A 22,760-nucleotide genomic window follows, 5' to 3' on the forward strand; every position below is an offset into this window, starting at 1 on the left:
TAGCCTCAGACACTTGATACTTACAAGCTGTGTGACCCTGGGCAAGTCACTTAACTCTCATTGCCCTACAAAACAAAAACAAACAAACAAAAAAAACCCAACAAACCACCCTATTTAGGAAAATGAATGGTGCTGATAGCTTACATTTTAAAATTGTAGGCAAAATGTATTAATTTTGTAAAAAAAAATTTCTCTTCACTAAGTGGCACTGTTCATCTTTAGAAGTTAACATGCCCTTTTGCTCTTTACCAGCCTATCTAAGATACATCTTGACAATGGAACTGAAATGTTGACATTTTGTTATATAGCATGAGTTGAACGTTGCTTTACTTTTTTTCCCTACAAATATAACTGATTGAAAGAGAAAAAATAAGACTGTGGGGCAAGGCTGTTCCATGGTGTGTGTGTGTGTGTGTGTGTGTGTGCGCGCGCACACACACACATAAGTTTGGTTTTTTAAAATATTATAATGGCTGAAGGCACCCTAATCACACACAGAAAGAACTGAAAGCAAGAGAGGAGGCTGCCACGTAGATGGGATTATGAATGAGGGACAATCTTGTTGTAAATCCATCACTAAAATCTTTATATGTCAGTGACTCAGAAACTATCTATAAGATCAGCTCCATATATTTAGTGCCAAATGCCCTAAAACTTCAGCAATGAAAACTAACTCAAGACAGAAGGAAAACTAGAAGAAAAAAAATGGAAAGGAACTGAGAGACTCGGTTTCAGTAATACAAATAAGAATGGAATGAAGAAGGAAAGTGGAAACTGTTAAAAAGTGCTTTCTGATGCCCAAGAGCCAAATCATGGAGAAATTCCCAGAGAATCCCAATGCACAACCTTATCCTAAAAGAGGAGAGTGGTAGTGATGATGGGGGAGGTATGAGGGAGAGAAACTAGGCCTTTCTAATCTAAACAGGAACTAAAAGACTTTATAGATCTGTTAAAAAAAATACACACACACATAACAATGTGTAACAAACCAGAGATAATGACAAGATCCAATAAAAAAAAATTAGCCTTGGTCTCATCTTTTCAATAATAAACAGTCATTAGAGTGGGCACTACGAAGCATTATGAGTTAACCTGACAAGTAAATTGTCTTTTTAATTTTAATAACTTCAGAAGTATAATGTCTATAAGCTTACCAAAAAACCCAACAATTAAATTTTTTTTTAACTATTTGAATAGTCAATTTATACTTAGTAAGTCTTCTGAATTTTGAAGAATAAATTTTTAGTTTTAACCAGATGGGACACCCTATCATTATGCATTGTTTGAGTGTGACAGTTTCTGGATGACACTTTCTCAGATCAATGGATTGATAGAAGAGGTCTTGGCCACTGCATTTTTTTCCATTATGGGGTAACATTAAAACTGACATGCATTCATCTAAACCCTGTTCTCTGGATGATTTTAAGACTAGGATTACAAATGCAAATCCTTTTAGTCATTAAGCAGCTAGTAGTAAAAGTTTTCACAAATTATGAAAACTGACTAGAGCAATAGCTCAAGACAATCATTATGTTTAGTTGTAATAATCATATCAATGTTTTAAATTTTTAAATAACTTTCCAAATGTTGTTTTTCAAAGGTTGTAGCATTTATACTTCTGAAGTTATTATAGCTTAAAACTTGTGTATGCCAGGCTAGGCCAAGTGAACCCTAAGTCTTGAGAGATGCTGTTGTGATATGCAACGTTTACTGAAAGCTTTCCATCTGAATCCATGTAATTAAATTTCATTTACTATGATGTGCTTTACGTCATTATGTGTAAATCAGGGTACACTAACAACAAGAAATATTGTGCCCTTAAGTGAGGCCTAGGTTTAGAACTCTTAAAATTGTCAGTAGACACTATTCTGAAGCACTCTTATTAAAAAAGAGGATTGCTACAGATATAGTAAAAACTTGTTTTAGCAAGAATCTTTTAAACAACAGAAGATTTTGCCCATTGTGACTTGGAATACTAAATACTACATAAGGATGATGCAGTCTGGTACAGAAGACCATTCCTGCAAGGACTGGACGATGCCTCCCTTACTGTTACATTTTGAAACAATTAGTGGTAGGTCAAATTAGACATGAATGATTTGTTTGTTGGCTCTGCTAAGAGAAATGCTGAAATAACTGCTAGATACTTATTTAAGATCCAGAGTCTTTAATTTCCTTTTAGCATCTGGTACCAAATGTCAGCATTATGTTCTTCTGTATTACTACACTGACTTGAGAACTAATGGTTTCAGTGGCTTGAAAACATGTTGCCTTATTGGGGAAAGTGGGTTACCATCTCTGTTGAACCCCAGGTTCAAATCTGTGCAGGTAAAATTAAGTCTTTATCCTTCTGAAACAGATAATAGAGTTTCATCATAATGGAAGAGGTGAAGAAATGAGGCCTTTCAAAACTAAGCTTCTTAAGGAGAGCAACTATTTCTTCTTTTGATATCTCCATAGTATAGTACTTGTGTACAGTGTACTATCATGTAGATGGTAGCCCCCTCAAAAAAGTTAATGATGAGCTCCTATGTGCAGAGACACAGTGAGCCCTGTACAACAGGGTTTCCCAACCACTGGGAGATCAACATGTATGGCATATTTTTTTTTAACCAACCTTCAAAATTTATAATGATAGTAAACTAAAAATAAAATACTGAGTACTCCTCTCCGTAAATTGCTTCTCTAAGTCACAGCCTCCTCCTTCTCTTAAGTTCTGGGTCCCTACCCCAAATTTATTTTACCCAGCCTAGGCTGGGAAAGGCTTATTTAAGTTATATAAGTTTTCGTGATAAGGAAAAGCTAGGGTCTGGCACCTCAAGTCAGACATACATGTCACCTTTTTCTTAAAAAGGCTAATGAACATTTCATTCCTCCATGAAACAAACTTTAAAAATAATGTAGATCTGTATCTAAACAACCTTCTTTCAGGTTTAATTACTTGAAATGAATCATATTTTACTCAGAAGTATATGATTTTTTTAAAATGGGGGTGGGGCAGCTACGTGGCACAGTGGATAAAGAACTGGCCTTGGATTCAGGAGGACCTGAGTTCAAATCTGGCCTCAGACACTTGACACTTACTAGCTGTGTGACCCTGGGCAAGTCATTTAACCCTCATTGCCCCGTCAAAAAACAAAGCAAAACAAAACAAAAAACCCAACATTTAGACTGTCCAACAGATAATGTGTATTTTAATTCAATATCTTAGAAACCACATGAATTTTTAGGATTGTTTTCTTATCTAAGAATGTATTCTGTCCTATAGGGTTTGATTCTGAAGTTAGGAAACATACAATAGAAATCCTTTATAATACTGTCAAGAAATAGGATTAACACCAACTTTCTAAGTTAATAATGCCATATAAATAATATTTCCTCTGTGTAGTTACTATTTCTGTGGACCATGATTTGCCCTGTAATATCTCAGACAACAGAGAATCATGACATGGAATTAATGTAGTTATGCTACAAGTGTTTCCAGAGCAGACAACATTTGGTTAGTGACATTTTAAAGTCTCATTTTATCAAGTGTTTCAAGATTAAGAGCTATGTTAGGTATACACACTGTACTTTATTTCTCCACATCAATACTCTTGACTCTAAATGGATTTAAGGACTTTCTATGATTCTGAGTGGAAAATTGGAAATCTTCTCATGTTCCTAAAGTTAAGATAGAGCTGAAGTCAATTCAGTGGTCACTTTCACAGCCATGTTTGTCATTTGGACATCATTTGGGCTCTTGAAGCAGTAGAAATTAGAGGTGAAGGGTACAAAAGGCAGTATATACCACACTGACCATTGAGAAAGCAGAATGGTCGACCACATTTTATCACTATGAACAGCACTGTGTCATTTGGCCCCCTTTGTCCTCCTACCCTTCTTCCACCATGAAATCCTTAATATCAGTCATTGGGCTGTGAAGCTCTCCAGTTCAACACCTCAGTATTTTAGGGGCATGTAAGCTCCTTAGGGTCAGGGATGTTTTGCTTTTATCTTTATTTCCTCAGCACCTAGGCACTGAGCTTAATAAACTCTTGCTTGCTTCTATAACCCAGAACCTCTGTCACTGAGATCTTGGGCTGTGACAGGTGGGCTTTCATCCTGATCAGAACAAGGTCTCCATGTCATTTCCAAGGCATTCCCAAACTCTGTACACCTAATCCCTTCTTCCGCACCTTCCTAGTTTCTGTTTATGTTCTGTCTTCTCCTATGAGAATGTAAGCTTCTTGAGGGCATGGACTGTCTTGCTTGTATCTGTATCCAGAACTAAGCACAGTGAGTGTCACATACTGTATAATGTGCTTAATACATGCTCATTCATTCATTCATTCATATAAGGTCAAACCAGAGAGACCCTTGAGGTTTCATCTAGGCTAGGAAGTAAGGGAAAAGCTGAGATCAAGTCCCATTCCAGGGAAGCTCTGGACAGATGGAATACCTCTGGATTTATGATAAAATACTACAGATTTATGATCCATTCAGACTTGAGTTTCATTTTGTTTTTTTAGATTAGGTCTTTTTCCAGAACCTTCAGAGTAAACCATCAATACCCTTCACAAGGAAAGGGATATGGCCAACACAAAACCTACTGGCTAGAGGTGTCTTCAGTTTTCTGATGCCTGAATTGGTATCCTAGGTCTGACAGGGTTTAATGGAGCAAACAGGAAAGCTTTAGAAATACTTAGGTCCTCAAGATCCACCCTTAGTCTGAACTTGCAATTATTGAGTCACACTGAAGACTTCAGACAGACTCTGGAGTTTAGAGGTAAAAGCTGAGAGTTTCCTATGCACCTGTATTATGAAGTATTGTACTTTGATTATTGAATGCTACTTTTATCTGTAGTTACCTATGAGGAATATAAGCCATGGTACTTCCTAAGGTCATTCTTGGTGTGTTTTCAGCACTGAACTATTTCTCTAGTTTCTATTCTTGCCCACTTTCTTATGGGTTGCCTATGATGTGATCACCTGTTTTAAATTATAAGCTCCTAAAATCATGGACTGTGTTTATTTTATTCATTTTGTCCAATACCCAGCAAGAGCATGTAATAAATGCTATCTGATAATGGTAGCAATGATGAAAAGGCCTTATAAAATTTTAAAGAGTGGGCCACCAAACACGGGTCTTAATGAAAGCCACATACATCCAACCGTCTATCCTATTCTCATGCTACCCAAAGGTAAGTTAACAATAGAAGCATCTTGAATCATAGTTTGAAGTCTAAAAACCAGAATATTCATTGCTCTATCCAAGACATCTTTTCCTCCTGAGGAATATTATAAAATTTAATAACCATATTCTTTAGGCTCCAGAGCAAGGAAAAAAGATAAATTGTTTAAGACTGTTCACATTTATAAGAGACCATTGCATGCACATTCCACACCACAAATCTGGAGTCTCCTACCTCTTTAAAGTTATCAAATGCTGATAAAATGATTTCATGCCCTCCTCTTACAAGACAAACAGCTGCCAACAGTTCTAACACAAGGCTTTCGTTCTGTCAAACAAGAAAGAAAAAACAAAAACAAAAATTAATAAGAACATGATTAATTAGATCCCCCTAAGAAAAATGGATGTCATGATGTGAAATACATTTCTGTGCTCTGGGTATATTTGTAATTTTTACTAGCTTACAATTCTCCTTATGATTTGCCTAAGATAGCAAATTTATGATCCATTTGACAGGCCTGCCCCATTTTCACTAACATAGAAATTAGATATTAATGAAAAATCAAGAAAAGAGTTACCCTTGCTATTAGACTGTGGGTAAGGACATTGTCCTCCACCTTTAATGTTAAGTGATAACAGTTCTGCTTGACTTAAAAAAAAAAAACAGATTTATGAACTGAATAGCAACAGGACATTTGGAAACATTAGGAAAAGAAATCATTGGTTAAATATTTTCACCATGCTATGGAAACAAAACTATTTCATTTGTCTAAAAAGTTCAAAATCAAATTAAATAAATGTTCTCATGCTTCGAACGTGCTCATTTGCAGATGGCTCTGAATAAATCCTCTGTGACAATGTGAGTTTGTAACAAGCTTACTCTCCCTCCCTATGTAGGGGATTTGGAACTAGCAAATAACAGCTGTGCTAATATAAGGATATTTGCCCTGTCCCCAGAAACAAAAATAAAACTACATCTGAAAATATTATTGGAAGGAAAACTTGGAGAAAAATTTCTAAACTTTCAAAGTAAAATACAACAAGGGTGTATCATATGCCAGCTATTGGTGCCAATGTATAATCTGGCATAGCATCTCTTAGAGAAAGGTTGCTGCATGGCACTTTTGGACAAAGATCCTTGTGACAGCCAATGATATAAAAAAAGCCATAAACAAAAACAAATGGGATTTAGGGGCATGGAGGCTAAGAATGTACCAACAGAATTATTCTCAATTTTAATGCAGACCAAAGAAGTTAATCTGCCAACTCTCAGAGCTCCCCTCACTTGAAAAACACAAATGGTGATCCAATTGGGAGAATATCTCATTTCAAATTAGATTCTTCATGGGACATAACAGTTCCTAGATATGTGATCAATCGATCTATCTATCTCTTTAGAAAAACTGACAAAAATAGAGTGTAACTAGGAGATATATAATGTTCTTCTGGAATACTATCATGGGGCAACTTTGAAGTAGATAATAAAGAGAACTTTCTGGAAACAATCTGTGATTTAAGAACACATTCACACTATGAATTATATGAGTGTGTGTGTGTGTCACCAAGACATATCCATGCAGACATACACACACATATATGCATTGCAGATGATACACATAGATAGGGATAAGGATGGAGATTGGAACTGGGATTTCATTTCTATAGAGAATGCTGAGGTATCCTCTGTACCAATACATGTCAGCACCTTCTCTACTATTAACTGTTTTCCACAATCACCAAAAGCACTAGCAGGTTGAATGATTTGCCCAGAATCTTACAGCAAGTATATGAAAAAGGAGGAACTTTAATCTGGCTTTTCTTTACTTTAAGGCCATTCTGTTATGTTGCCTCTCATCATAATGTATGCACATGCATACATATGTGTACTGGTGGAAGGAATACCCATAGCAATGAGATCACAGATTCATTTAAGTATATCATATATGCATTTATATATATACATATATGGATATACACCAATATATATAATTATACACATTTATACAAACCTATACACATGTCCTTTAAAAACAAATAATAAGAACATGTTTTCTTTTTACTTTTCAAAGTTCAGGGCTTTTAGACACATGGTTTCCAGCCCTAATAAAAATTATTCTATGTAGAATAAGGCCACAGGTCACAAGGTGATATAATGGGAAAAAGGGAGTGCTTTTTCTGTAAAAATATTCCCATGTGAATGATGACACTATTAAGTGATGACATATAACAAAGGTAATCATGTATAAGTTCCCAAGATTCTACCAGTAACATATACTAAGATATTCCCACTTTATCCAACAGACTTGAAGATGAAGATAATAAGAAGCAGGCCTACCAAGCAATGAAAAAAGCTGATGAGATCTAAAAGTTAGCAGTGTCACCATTTATCTGTGCTACATGAAATTGCTACAATAAAAATTCTTAAACATACACTATCATGTTTCATTCCAGAGAGAAATATAGGTAGATTCCATAATCTAACTGAACCAAATAGAGTTTAAGTCTATGACTTATTTAGTTTGCATTAGTCTTATATATCACAGAATAGTCTTACCTGGGGTTTTTATTGTTCAAACTTAGTGCAATTTCATTAACAGCGTGTGGATGTGACATGACCATATTGAAGCCATACTGAAATCAAAAGAAAAACAGAACATTTTCAGTTCAGTTTGGGGGCTGCCAAATGTTGATTTTTTAAAATAACAAATTAAAAACTTTAAAGCCTTAGCCTGCTTCCATGGAAACCGTGACTAGAACATTGAAACACTATATCTGGCAATTTTTGTAATTTCTATAAACTTTTTGTAACTTCTATAACTTTAGAATGATTAATAAACTTATTATTAATAAACTTCTGGCCAACTCCCAGAATTAGCCAAGGGACTGGGAAGTTACCACCAGCTAGGTCATCAAATTCTAATCCCTTTTGTCATCATGAAGCCATTATTTCATACAGTCATCCTCACAGTAATTATAATAAGGGGGGACTTTGACCATCATTTTTAATTTGTAGCCACAGCTATTTTATCTCCTTTCATTTCTTCGGGATGCCTTCTTTTTTTCTTTATTTTCATTTTTCTGCAGTCCTCATTAGACCTCTCCATTTGTTTCCCTCCATATCTTTTATATTTACCTTTCAGCAGAGTTTTAATTTGATTCCATCCATTTGCTATAAAACAACAACTACATATTTCTAAAGAGCCATACCATATGGATGTTTAAGCCAGAAAAGAGAGAGAGAGAGATCTATAAGCTTACCTTCCTATTACTAAAAGATCTTGTTCACCTCTTTTAGGACTACATGGCATTTTGTTCCTGCTTGTCAAAAATGTGGGGACTTGGGGGAAGCTAGGTGGCACAGTGGATAGAGCACGGGCCCTGGAGTCAGGAGTAACTGAGTTCAAATCCGGCCTCAGACACTTAACACACACTTACTAGCTGTGTGACCCTGGGCAAGTCACTTAACCCCAATTGCCTCACTAAAAAAAAAAAAAAAGTGGGGACTTGCCAGAGGCTCTAGGTGGGCACATAACTATAATCATAGCCACAACCACCCATGGAAAACCCTGCTTTGACTAGGGAGCAGCACTGCCCTTTACCACTGGCATGAAGAGAATACATTGCTCCTGGATTTATATGATGCTCACAATCTGCCTATCTCAACACATTTGTCTGTGTAGTCTCTTCTATCTGGTTTAAACCCTACAGTCCTAACCTCTCTCCTTATACTTGGACTCCAATTCTGCTAGTGCCCTGTTGCTCATTCCATATTTATAGAAACTGAACGTCGCCTATGTAGTCCACCTAGATCCTCTTGCCTCCTTCATGTCTTTGGACACTCACCTGGAGTCATCTACTGAGACACGGAAGCTTGCCTATTTCCCTCTAGTGTACCACCCCTCCGGCCCCAGACTCTGACTTCTGCCTTTTCCACATTAATAGGGTTTGTATGCCTATTCCTCATACCCAGGTTTATACTGTTTTACCTTCTGGATAAGAGTCCTTGGCTGTATATCACACTTTCTGCTAAGTCCCTGCAGCCCAGACTGAGGGCTCAGTGCTGGCTATTCTGTTTGACATTCAAAGCTTTTTTTTAATCTGGCTCCTTCCTAGCCTTTTCCTGTTTTATTACTCATTATTCCTCCTCCCTCTTAATACTCCGTGATCCAGTTACACCGGGCTCCTGGAATTTTCTCACACAAGACATCTCTCAAGCTCTGGGCATTTTTCCTGGCTGTACCCCATTCCTTGAATCCTCTTCTTCCTCATCTTTCCCTCATAGTTTTCCTGGCTTTCTTCAAGTCCTGCCTAAAACTCCTTTCTCTATGAAAAGTCTTTCTTGATTCACCAAATGAGAGTGACTAATCTTTGTGGATAACATCAAATAAACCTGTCTCTATATTATTTGTACATGGCTGTTTGCATGTTGTCTCCCCTGCTATTGGACTGTAAGTGCCTCGAGGGCAGGGACTATCCTTTGACTTCCTATGTGTCCCCAGCTCAGTGCCATACACATCACAGACACTTAATGAATTCTTGTCCACCAACACCTGAGCTGCCCTTTCTTGTTGCTACTTATGTCCTGACAATGACACCATCTCTTATGGACAAAAATATTTTCAAAAACTGAAGACAAGGAAAATCAGTTTATTTTTATAGAGGAAAAAAAATGTTCCCCATTACTTACTTTTCTCCTAGGTTAGTAGATAAGATCATAATGAGGGAAACAGACCAAATTTTAAGCTTCTAAGTCATTAAAACTTTCTTTCTGATCATAATATCTTGTTGGAAATTTGGGGACATTCAAAGTGGAAATAACATAACAGAAAATTAAAATATAGTCTAAGTTCAATTTGTCAATTGTAAATCTAGCAATATTTCCTGAAATAAGAATACATACCTGGTAATTCATAATGGCACGTAAACACATGATACAGACGTGAACATCATCTTTTTTACTCACTAATCTTGAATTTTTCAGAGTTCTTCTGCTTGGCAAAGTATTATAGCTGCAATTGAAAAATGCAACTTTTATAAAACAATAGACAACTTCCATTAGCTGGGGGATAGGTGACTTCAAAGGTGGATTTTCCCTACCTATTACCAGCTAATGACTGGTTCTCATAATGTACATTACTGGATTCTCCCAATGCCCAGTGCAAAAACAGTACAAAATGGAAAAAAAATGCAAAAATGGCCATCACAAAGCCTTCCTTCAAACCAACACCTGCATTGTTTGACATAATGGCTCAACACCTTGACATGCTTAGTTGGTTATGCACAAGACATTAAAATGCATCCTACACTAATGGTACACTTTTAATGGATGCAAGAAGCCTAAAGACCCACATGAGCAATGTTGAAAAACTACTAGTTCCTAATGAATAGGCTATGTTAGCTTTGCAGAAGTGACCCAAGGAAGGATGCATGCCATCCTAAACGCAGCAAAGAGGTGAGAGGCAGGTAAAAACCTTAGCTTTGTGACTCCATCACTCTTTGAACACGTGGCACATCTTGAACCCAGAGTTCTCATCCAAATTTGCCATCTGTGCCATTCATAAGCTCCTACTGTGCAGACCTAAGCAAAGCAGCATATTCAGGCAGGCTCAAACACTTAATGGTGCCAGGTCCTTGAACTCTTAACACTGTGCAAAGGATTCTGGGGCAGTCACTCACCTAAAGCCAGGTAAAGTAGCAGAATCTTGGATGAACATATAGATTGGGGTAGGAAACAGAAGGAACGAGAGAGGGAGAGGGAGAGGGAGAGGGGGAGAGGGAGAGAGAGAGGGAGAGAGAGAAGGAGAGAGAGAGAGAGAGAGAGAGAGAGAGAGAGAGAGAGAGAGAGAGAGAGAGAGAGAGATTTGCCCATGCTTTTAAAAACTAAATTGAGATCCTTTTAATGTTGGACTTGCTTCTTTATCATTTACAATAAGAATCTTTTCATCATTAGGTGATCCTCGAGAAAAATAGGCTAGACAACGACCTTTCAGCAGTGATACAAAAACAACTCTGCAGGTACCACACATTACCTCAGGATAGAAGCACAGGATTTTCTTTCCAAGCCCAAGACAAAAACAAATTTCAAAAAGCAAAAAAATATTTCCTGAGAAGGAAGCCAATGGCAGAAATGCCCTCACAAAACAAGTTATATTCCCTGTCCCCTTTTCTACCACTGTACTAAATTAGAAATGCAGATGAATACTTTGTGATTAACATATTTCTTGAAAAACTCAACAGATGGTTAAAGGTTTAAAATGTCCGTGGGTAATTTGACAGGCAGGTGATTATCTAAAATTCTCTAACTGAGCATGCCAATTGATTTCAATTAATCTTCAAAAGCAATTGAGTGTATAAGAGAGAGAGGCTAGTCTTGTAAATAAGCCTACTATTTGGCCAAGTTAATTTCTAGAAAGAATTGCCACAAAACACCCTTTTCTAGATGGTAAAATGTGCAGCTATCAGACTATCTTGATTTTGCTATTTATAAAAAGAGGGCTGTATTTCAAGACTTCCTGGTTTGTGGGCAATTGGAAATAAAATCCCCAAATTTTATCAATTATATGGTGTCTTATTTCAATTGTTTATGTGAAAACAAAAGAAGTCAAGGTTAAAAAAATAATTTACATATTAACAAGCTCAATATCACTATCTAACTTTTAAATTCAATTACCATTTCACTAAGGCACATCATTCACACAGAACAGTTAGGTGGCTCAGTAGATAAAGTGCTGGGCCTGAAGTCAAGAAGACTAATGTTGAGTTCAAATCTAACCTCAGATACTTAATGACTCTGTGACCCCGAGCAAGTCACATCACCTTGCTTGCCTCAGTTTCCTCATCTGTCAAATCAACTGAAGAAGGAAATGGCACTCCAGTATCTTTGCCCCCCCCCAAAAAAAAAACAAAAAACAAAAAACAAGCCCAAATGGGATCACAAATGGGACATGACTGAAAAATGACTGAACAACAAGATCATTTCACTGTAACCACAACCAGAGACCAATTGCTAACACATTTCTTGGAAGACTCCCAGAAACTGGTACTTCTTTAAACAATTACCATGCTGCCAGTCTGACCCAACTATGTTTAATATGCACAGCCCACAAGTTTGGTTTCTCCTTTTCTCCTACTTTCCTTCTGTTGTTTTTTTTCCCCTCAGTATTCATTTTTTAGTTGGACTCAGGCCTTAAGTACATAGCGAACAACGTACTAGTAAGATAGTCTTTGTCTCTCTGATTGAAAGCATTTCCTGCTACTTTAAGAAGAGGCCTTCAAAACCACCAAGGAAAATATCTTTTCAATAAAAGCCACTTCCAGTTGTGAAACACTCTCATTTTTAGCCATAAAAGTTGAAAATATATTTAACAATGTACAAAAACTCATCTATGGACCCAAGATATGCCATCCTAGAAAGCTTCATTTACTTCTAGTCCTTCCAAATAAATGTTAATTATTTTAGCAATTGGAACAAGCTAGTATACTTCATGGTCTTTCCCAGCAATTAAGTAATTTGCTTAATAACTATGAGTGCTATAGTATTTTCTTTCCTTTCTTTATTGCAGTTCTATCAAACCAACATTTGGGATGTATGCAATAAGTACCTTTTTTTATAAAGCCAAGATCTGTTTGTAATAATTCAAAAGGATTTATAAGCCATACTTGAACGGCTTATATTACAACTTATATGGTTTAAATTACAACCTCTATAATTTACGTTATAATGAAGATTCTTGCAAAACTACTTGACCAGTATAATCTCATAAAAAAACTATGTATGGTTAAATAAAATATTTCCATTTATATCAATAGCAAGCTATTTCCAACTTTATTTTATATAGCATTTAAAAGAGAAGGTCAGGGACACGGAGTTGATCTAGAACTAGTCTTGAAGCCAAGTTGACCTTAGTTCAAGTCCCAATTCTGATACATACTAGCTATGGGACCTGGGACAAATCACCCAACCTCCATGAAGATCTTTAAGATAATTCCAAAGGACTTACGACAAAAATACTATTCCTGTCCAGAGAGAGAACTGATGAACTTAGTGCAGATTGAAGCATATTTTTTCCATTTTATTTTTCTTGCATTTTGGCTTTTTTAAAGCAACATAGCTGATATGAAATATGTTTTGAATTACTTCGCAAATATAGTTTGCCTTCTCAATAGATAGGAAAGGGCCGGAGAGAATTTAAGATTGAAAAATAAAAATTTCTAAAAAGTGTTTTAAAAATCACACTGCCAATAAATAAATAAATAAATAAACAAATAAACAAACAAACAAACAAACAAATAAATAAATAAATAAATAAATGATAAAAACAAACAAACAAAAAACAAAAAAAAAGGGGTGGCTAGGTGGCAAAGTGGATAAAGCACCGGCCCTGGATTCAGGAGCACCTGAGTTCAAATCTGGCCTCAGACACTTGACACTTACTAGCTGTGTGACCCTGGGCAAGTCACTTGACCCTCACTGCCCCACAAAAAAAAAAATCACACTGCCAAAAATACAAAAGACTCTAAATTGCAGAAAAGTTGCAAATTTGGATTGGCAGCAGGAGCTTCCTCATTTAGAGATTTCCTATAGCAATGAAATTTTAAGTCTAATTCTTATCTTAGCATTTAAAATATACTATAAGTTGAACCCCATATGAATAATTATTAAAGCAAATATTTAAGAGGTCAATACATACAAAATGTAGCTATTAAGTAATAAAAGTTGATTTTGCTCTCAACTCAAACAAATCGGTTTCATTACTTCATATGTAGGCATACCTACAGAGTAGGTATACACCTTACACACACACACACACACACACACACACACACACACACACACACACACACACAAACTATAGAAGAGACAGGAAGTCTGACAAAATGGACACGGGGTTAGTCTTGGAGTCAAGAAAAGCTAAGTTAAAATCTCAGAAACTTACTAGCTATGTTAAGAAGGAGAAGTTAACTTCAATCAACAAACATTTGTTAAATACCTACTATGTGGGAGACATTACTAAGCACAGGAAAAACAGTTATCTGCCTTCAAGGAGTCTACAGACTAGCAAAAGGTGACAACACACACATATGTAGATACAAGATAGACACAAGTTATTGGGGCAGGGGCAGGGAGATGACATGAACAATTAGAGAGATCAGGAAAAGTAGCACTTGAGCTAAGGAAATTAAAGCTTCTGAGAAACAGAGGAAAAGAGGGAGAATATTCCAAGGGGTAGAGTGGAGGAAGTGGGGAGAGACAGACCAAATAAAAATAAAATCATTTTCAATGATAGCCTTTAATAATAAGGTCAAATTTGAACTCAGGTCCTCCTGAGGGCCAGGGCTCTATCCACTGTGCCACCTATCTACCTATCTGCCCCCAAGGCCAACTATTTTCAAAGTGTACATTATTATAGTTGAGGACATCTTCCCCTCTCGGTCTATACTGGTCTAGACAAAATTAGGAATAAAAAAAGCAGAGTTGAAACTTGAGTCACTAATGGCCAATCAAGTTCTCACGTTAAAACCTTGCTGGCTACAAACATATGTGCTGGCTTATTCCTTACCAAAGTGTTTATTTCCTGTCATACAGAAATAGCTTTTCTCTTCAGCTATTTATGGGTGTCATTTTTTTTTCTGGACACTGATTATTTCAACCATTATGGAAGCTCAGTTTGCCAAAAGTAGCAGTTTTTTCTGTATTTTGTGTCAGAATACAGAATGATGAATTTACTTAGCTGCTCTGAGGGACCATTTTACATTGGAAACACACAGCAGGGCCCTGCTCAGATTTCTTTGTGAGCTTCTCCCTACTTAGAGGAAGCCACTTGTTTCTTATTGGCCCAACTCATTTTGTTTCTTCTTAATGACACAAAATGTTATTTTAAAAAATCTTTTCAGGTAAATTGTTTCTTACTAGTCATATGATGAAGAACCAGACAGAGACCAGACTTGTAATTTCTTTGGTATAAAGAATTGTTGGGTGAAGAAACCCCCCTGCCAAGAGTTACATATCCAGTATATGTCAGAGATGGGACTTGAACTCAGGTTTTCCTGGCTACAAGGTAAACTTTCTAGCTAGTACACACAAAAAGCTGTCTCTTGTTATGAGACTCAATACTAATCAGTAGGAAATTCTGTACTATATTTGGGAATTTTTCCCCACCCCCAATATAGAAAAGTGTCTCAATTAAATGCCACAAATCTTTCTTTCTAGACAAACAAATGGCTTCCCAAGGACACTCGGTTGGGACCTCATTAAATCCAGCCAACTATATTTCACTGATTATTGCAATAGTATGAGGAATATATATCATTTGTACTCAGCAGGAACATTTTCTTCAGTGTGACAACCTTTGCACTTGAGTATTCTGTTTCTTTGCTTTGATTACCTACTTTCTGTTTAGATTATCTGTTTTTTAAGAAGAAAATTCTAAGGGGTGGCTAGATGGCGCTGTGGATAGAGCACTGGCCCTGGAGTCAGGAGTACCTGAGTTCAAATCCGGCCTTGGACACTTAACACTTACTAGCTGTGTGACCCTGGGCAAGTCACTTAACCCCAATTGCCTCACTAAAAAAAAAAAGAAGAAGAAGAAAATTGTGATGTTTTCATTTCAATTCCCTAGAATAACAAATGGTCCATCACTTAGTTTTATTGATTAATTCTATAGTTTTCTTGCTTTCAATTCTATTAATTTCTCCTTTAATTTTCAGGATTTCTAGTTTAGTATCTAATTGGGGATTTCTAATTTGTTCTCCTTCTAGCTTTTTAAGTTGTATGCCCAATTCATTGATCTCCTCTTTCTCTTTTTTATTCATGTAAGCAGTTAGAGTTATAAAATTTCCCCTAAGCATTGCTTTGGCTGCATCCCATAGGTTTTGGTATGTTGTCTCATTATTGTCATTCTCCTGGATGAAGTTATTGATTGTTTTTATGATTTGCTGTTTGACCCACTCATTCTTTAGGATGAGATTTAATTTCCAATTAATTTTCAGTGTACCTTTCCATGGCTCTTTATTACATGTAATTTTTATTGCATCATGATCTGAGAAGGATGCATTTACCATTTCTGTCTTTCTACATTTGACTATGAGGTTTTTGTGCGCTAACACATGGTCAATTTTTGAGTATGTGCCATGTACTGCTGAGAAAAAGGCATATTCCTTTCTGTCCCCATACAATTTTCTCCAGATATCTATCATATCTAACTTTTCTAACATTCTATTCACCTCTTTAACTTCTTTCTTATTTATTTTGTGGTTAGATTTATCTAATTCTGAGACGGGAATGTTCAGATCCCCCACTAGTATAGTTTTGTTGTTTATTTCCTCTTGTAACTCATTTAACTCCTCCCCCAAGAATTTGGATGCTATACCACTTGGTGCATACATGTTTAGTATTAATATTACTTCATTATTTAAAGTTAACTCACTTAGAACCACACCTACATGAAAGTCTTGCCCCTCAGAGGGTCTGTCCTCTGAATTCTGATCTCAGCATATTCGACTCATGGACCACCCAAGTCCAATAAACCGATAGATTTTAATGCTGCTAGCCAATTAGCTTTGAGCAGTGTGGAAGGGCTGCCTCTCCTGAGAACCAGAAGGAAGGGAGGATGCTTGGGATGTACTCTTGGTGGGGGACGTGGAGGGGGGAGGAGGAGGCAGCCATGCTGAGCTCTAGCTCTCCTGTCTCCTGGATAGGCCCTTCTGAACTTTCTAAGCCACTTTACTAATATTTAATGTGCTTTAATAAATGCTTAATGCCACAAACTGGGGCTAAAGCCTTTCATTTATAAGTAGCACTATATTAGCAATCCCAGCTAAGTTTCCCTAAAACTTGGGACAGATAGAGGGTGACCACATATAATTTTAAATGCCACACTATGTCGACAGGGAACCCAGAAATACCCCTCTACAGTTTTTCTGCAATAACAAAATCACAACCACCAAATCTTTTGATAAAGTGAACAAGTCTGTGAGTATGTATTAAGCTGTTCGTATGGAACCAACACTGCTTAACTCTGAGGGAAGCAGGAAAGTCACAGAAGACATGATTTCTTTCCTTAACTTGTTTGCAGTCTAAATGGAGAGATGAAATGCTCATCCTAATTTATAAGTCTTCATAGCTCCCTATCATGACTATGCAGACAGTTTTATAAACTGATAAAAATGATAGAAATTAAATCAGTGAGCTAGAGGACAACACAAGACTAGACAGAGGTAGAGAGATAGTTAGATGGATGGATGGATAATTTCAAACTAAGTTTGAAATTACAGGATTACACGTTCGACAGGGATATGAAAAAGAGAGAGAATTACGAACTAGAGTAGATATACAGAAGGCTCTAAGCCCTAAAAAAAGTATAGGAGTGGTTAAAGACATTCCAAGTATGAGTAGAGTTGTGGGGTGTGGAGAAAATGATGAGTATATTGATATTAATGAATGCCATACTTGTATGGGGGGAAGGGAGGGAGCAAGAAGGGAAGAATTCATTTCCTAATTTACTTGTCATGTAGACTGAGTCTCATTGTTGAACTGTCCCAGTTGCTACCAAAAAATCATCTTTAAAATACAAAGCCAATCTATGGTAAGTTAAATCAACTTTGTAAAGTTGGGGTATATAGGGGTTGCATAGTCAAATAAAAGGAGCAGTAGAGGTAGGCAGCATGATAGCTTTCTTCAGGTGTTTAAAGGGCTCACACAGAAGAGAGATAGATTTATTCTGCTTATCCCAGAAGGCACAACAAAGAACAGCGGGAAATTGTACAGGCCAAGATTTCAGCTTGACTTAGGGAAAATCATCCTAACCATAGAGATACCTAAAAGTATAGTAAGATTTCTTGGAAAGTAGCAAGTTTCCTTTAACTAGAATACTTAAAAGATTGGATATTGACCATTTTGATCATATGTCATAAGAAGAGATTCTCTCAGGTATGGATTAGTTTAGAAAACCTTCCACTTCCCCAGATTGTGTGATCTGGGAAAGGTTTGCAGAAACTATACACCTCATTTAGGGAAAATATTCTCCCTGGGTCTGTACCCTTCAAATGATTGGTACAGTCCTATATGGTACCTTGGCTGTGGAAAACAAACCTCAAAACTGCAGTTTTTTGGCTACATAGTTAGAAGACACTTTGCTCAACTCCAGTTAAAAGTCTCTTGACTTTTGTTCAAAAGTATGTGGATAAAGGAGGAGTGTATGTATGATGCTCTTAATTTAATTGCTTTATCAACATTTTCTCCATCACTTTCTGAAGTCTACATAATGAACAAAACAACTCATCAAGCCCTGATAGGAAGCATTTGCCAATTTCCAAGGTGTAAATGCTCAAACTAATAATTTAACAATCAAGCTGGCTCCATCACACCCCTGATTTTGTCCAACTTATGTATATACAATGGTAGAACAGGAACATTTGGTTTTTTAATAGCTTCCCTATTACACTGCAATCCATACCTTGGAATACCTTTAAACATCAATATTACAATTATTAGTTAATTCATCTCTTTACAATTATACCTTTATTTATTAGTATAAGTTTATAGATATACAACTGCTATTTTTGCAAGATACTGTCTAGAGGGGGTGTTGTTAGCTTGGGATCCACAGAAGGTGTGCATAGATACATTTCAGGTAGGAGCTATAAACTTATATGACAAAAAATTACATCTTTACTTCAGTATGTAATTCTATGTATTTTATGACATTATTCTGAGATGGTGTTGACAGGGTTCACTAGACTCCATAGGAGTCCATGACATAAGAGCTTTAGAACACCCAATCTAAAGTAATGAAACATGTTGTTGGAGTTTTCTAGGTTAAGGTACTGCCCCCTTTGTGTGTAAATAGTTTGGCTATTGAAAGGGGGTAAAAAAAAGAACTTGTGTGTATGAAAACCTGACAACAACAACCATATATTAAGAAATACAGACTGGTAGGAGGGTTAGAGAACTGCCCACAGATGAATGGACTGGGAGGAACTATTGGAGGGAAGAGAAATGACCCAGGCTGCAAGGCATTATATAGTCCCTCAGCTCATTTATATATGTTTGGTTTTCTGTGTAAGAGATTAGAAGTAACAAGGTGGAAAATCAAATAATGTTGGAGACTATAGGAGATTAAGTAAAGACTATGGGTCTCAATAATTGACAGGTGGAGTCCATTAGTTTTACCTCACAAGGGAGGGTCTATGAACCTCTGATTTGAGGCATGAACAGTGGAGGTACCAGTCAGCAGAAGAATCAGCTATGATGAAGCAAAGTAAAGAAGCAAGAAGGAGGGGAAGCTAGGTGGCACAGTGGATAAAGCACCCGCCCTGGATTCAGGAGGACCTGAGTTCAAATCTGGCCTCAGACACTTGACATTTACTAGCTGTGTGACCCTGGGCAAGTCACTCAACCCTCATTGCCCTGCAAAAATAAAATTAAATGAAGAAGAAGAAGAAGAAGAAGAAGAAGAAGAAGCATCAAGAAGGAGAAAATAGGCATACAGAAAAGTTTCAGCTGCTACGCCTGTAGTAGGCAGATTGGAAGGGAGTCATTCCTTGTATCGGTTTAATAAAAAAGGCAATGATCATGCTGGAAGACAGTTGAACTCTCCTTAGTTTGAGCTATTGCTCTCTACTGCCCCCTCAGTTTCAGAGGGGGAAAAAGAGAAGATAGGCTTCCTATTTTTTTACACACACACACACATATACATATATATATATATATATATATATATATATATATATATATATATATAAAATCACATCTTATTGGACAATGAAGAACCCTGTTGAATGAGGAACCGGCTTGGCTTGTTTGCACTGTTTAGTAAGCCAACCTGAGGAGTTTTGCTATGAGTTCTGCTTTGCTATAACAAGATGTTAAGAGCTGAATGGAGAGAATCTTGTGTGAAGCACTGGCTGGACCTGTCTGCATTGTTCAGAGAACCAACCTAAAAAGCTTTAATACTGTCTGACTTAAGGGAACTGCTTCTCATTAGAATATTGCAACATGGTTTCAGTACCTTTTAAAAGGGTCATTTTGAATTGAGAGAGCTTGTTACTGTTTCATCAGTTCAAGAAGTGAAAAAGAACAAATTTGCTCAGGAGAGTGATGAGGACCAGAAGGGAAGCAATTAGCAAATAACGTTTATGTGATGTATTCTGAGGGGCCTAAGGATTATCAAAGTCTGAAGTCAAGAGTTTTGAATTTCCCTAAGGAAATGGGTTTCTGTGTCTGTGTTCCCATTTCCCCCAGGGACATTGAATTTGCTGGTGAGTGTGATCCAGGTTTATGTGTGGAATGTGATGTTTTGATTATTAGTAATTTACTTTATTTGAATAAGCGTGATGTTATAATTATCATTGCTTTTGCTATATCATTTATAGTAAATGTTTCCTATTTAAGAGCTAATGATGTCATGGTGATTGACATGGTGGACACTCAGGAGCTACAGGGGTGAATAATAAGAGTATTCTTTCAGCTCTGCCTCCAACAGGGTTATTCTTTTTCTCTACCTGGCTTTTAAAATCTTTCAAAAACCCTTCTTGTTCCAGTTTATCTTTGTTAGTTGATTACACATTATTACATTCATGCCCTCTCTGCTACAGATATTATGTCTTGCTTGTTGGTCTCCATATATGACATCCTATCTATTCCCCCTCCATGCCCTTGCACAAACTGTCCCCAATCCCTCTCTCTTGCACAAACTGTCCCCAATTCTCTCATCTTTACCTCTTGAAATTCCTAGTTCCTTCAAGGCTCAGGTCAAGTGCCACCTCCTTTCAAGAGGCCTTTCCTAATACTACAATAATTTAATTCATATTCTAGGGTACATTTAACTATTCCTCAATTGTTTGGCACATATTTTCTTTGCAGGGTTTGGAGTTTTTTTGGTTATTGCAAGCAATGCTACAATGAATATTATGTATTTTTTCTGGATGTCAACTTCCTTAAGGTATAATCCCAGTAATGGAAGCTCTGAGACAAATGGTATGGCAAATTTAATGTCTTTTCCAACATAATTGTGAATCATTTTCCAGAAGACTTGGGCCAATTCACAGCTATACCAACAGTGGATTGATTAGCATGCCTGACTTCCCACAGCCCCTCCAGTATGGAATTTTTCTGTCTTTACCACCTTATTAATTTAATGGTTAGGGGGTGATTCATCAGAGTTGCTTTAATTTCCATTTCTCTGAATATTAGTGATTTTGAGCAATTGTTCAGAAAAAGGTTAACAGTTTGCAATCTTTTAAAAAATTGTTTTCCTTTTTTATTATAATATAGGAACATTTCAAAATTTGAAGGGAAAAACAAAGGGAAGGAATTACTGAACTGGAAACTTCTGTGATATGGTTTCATTGTTCCCCTCCCTCATGTATAATTTGGGTGGGATTTTTTTGTTTGTTTAATTCAAATTTAACACCACAGTTCTAACAGTTTTCTGCTTACCTATACCCCCTTCTGAACTTCCTTCTGCTCTTGATTATTTTTTATGATTCATTGATACTCTTGTTTTCATTTTTGTTTCTTTTTTTGAAAACTGTTCTTATACCTCATTCAGTTATTTATTGGGAAATGGCTTACTTTAAAAAATTTGTTTTAATTAATTAATTTAATTAACCTATAGATTAATTTAATCTATAGATCTTTATCTCAGACTTTTTTTACTGAGATGAAATGCAACTATTTCCTTTCCTTTGTACCCTTTAGATTCATGTAATCTTTTATTTTTTTGGTGAGGCAATTGGGGTTAAGTGACTTGCCCAGGATCACACAGCTAGTAAATGTTAAGTGTCTGAGACTGGATTTGAACTCAGGTCCTCCTGATTCCAGGGCCAGTGCTCTCTCCACTGCGCCACCTAGTTGCCCCTCCTTTGTATCCTTTAAAATGTTTCCTAAAAGGGGGGCATGGATAAGGAGTTGAGTCTATGTACACTGACAAAGCAAGCTAGTAAACTGATAAAATTTTTTGGGTAAATCAGTTCCAAATGCTACCAAAACAACTACTGCCCAAAATACCAAAGTTACTGCAGCTTTAAAGACCTTGCCTCAAAGAACCTCATCCAGTGAATCTGCAAACTCATGCTTGGATTCTCCCTCAAGGTAATATGGACTAATAAGCAATTTTAAAAACAAATTTCCTAGAAATGGGATGAGAATTACTGGTTAGCTGTTTCGCACCTTATCAAGGATATGAGTCATTTTATGTCATCCAGGTAGAACTGGAGATCACAGCAGTTCCCCAAAGGATCAAATAACACCCATCACTCCAAGCCAAGTATGTTCAACCAATTACTGTTCCGGAAGCTATGAGCTGTCATACACAAACAGAACCAGTACATACTTTCTTCTAAAAGAGAGATAAGCTTGAGTTTGGTGCCACTGCCTTTGAGGCTATACCATCACCACTTTTTATAAGGAATGATTAGACTAAGTTAAATATTTGAATAGTAAACTTCTTACAAAGACACGAGCTCTGCAGGAAAGAATGCTGGTGACTCAGTACATAGTGCTAGTGCCTAGAACATATTAGCTAATGACCTTGGTTTGTATTCTGTTATCATATTATGTAAAGTGAAACTTTCCTCCTAGAGCTGT

At 36.7% G+C, this 22,760-nt stretch overlaps 1 protein-coding gene across 1 annotated transcript in view; it reads right to left on the reverse strand.

The window, feature by feature from the left end:
* FMNL2 (formin like 2) overlaps nt 1-22,760 on the reverse strand; it is a 384,795-nt gene that overhangs the window by 66,208 nt on the left and 295,827 nt on the right. Inside the window, 3 exon segments of the mRNA XM_043995692.1 lie at nt 5,409-5,501; nt 7,715-7,804; nt 10,074-10,182. Of these exon segments, the coding sequence (XP_043851627.1) occupies nt 5,409-5,501; nt 7,715-7,804; nt 10,074-10,182 (292 nt within the window).

The sequence above is a fragment of the Dromiciops gliroides genome, chromosome 3 (assembly GCF_019393635.1).
Source record: "Dromiciops gliroides isolate mDroGli1 chromosome 3, mDroGli1.pri, whole genome shotgun sequence".
NCBI lineage: Eukaryota > Metazoa > Chordata > Mammalia > Microbiotheria > Microbiotheriidae > Dromiciops > Dromiciops gliroides.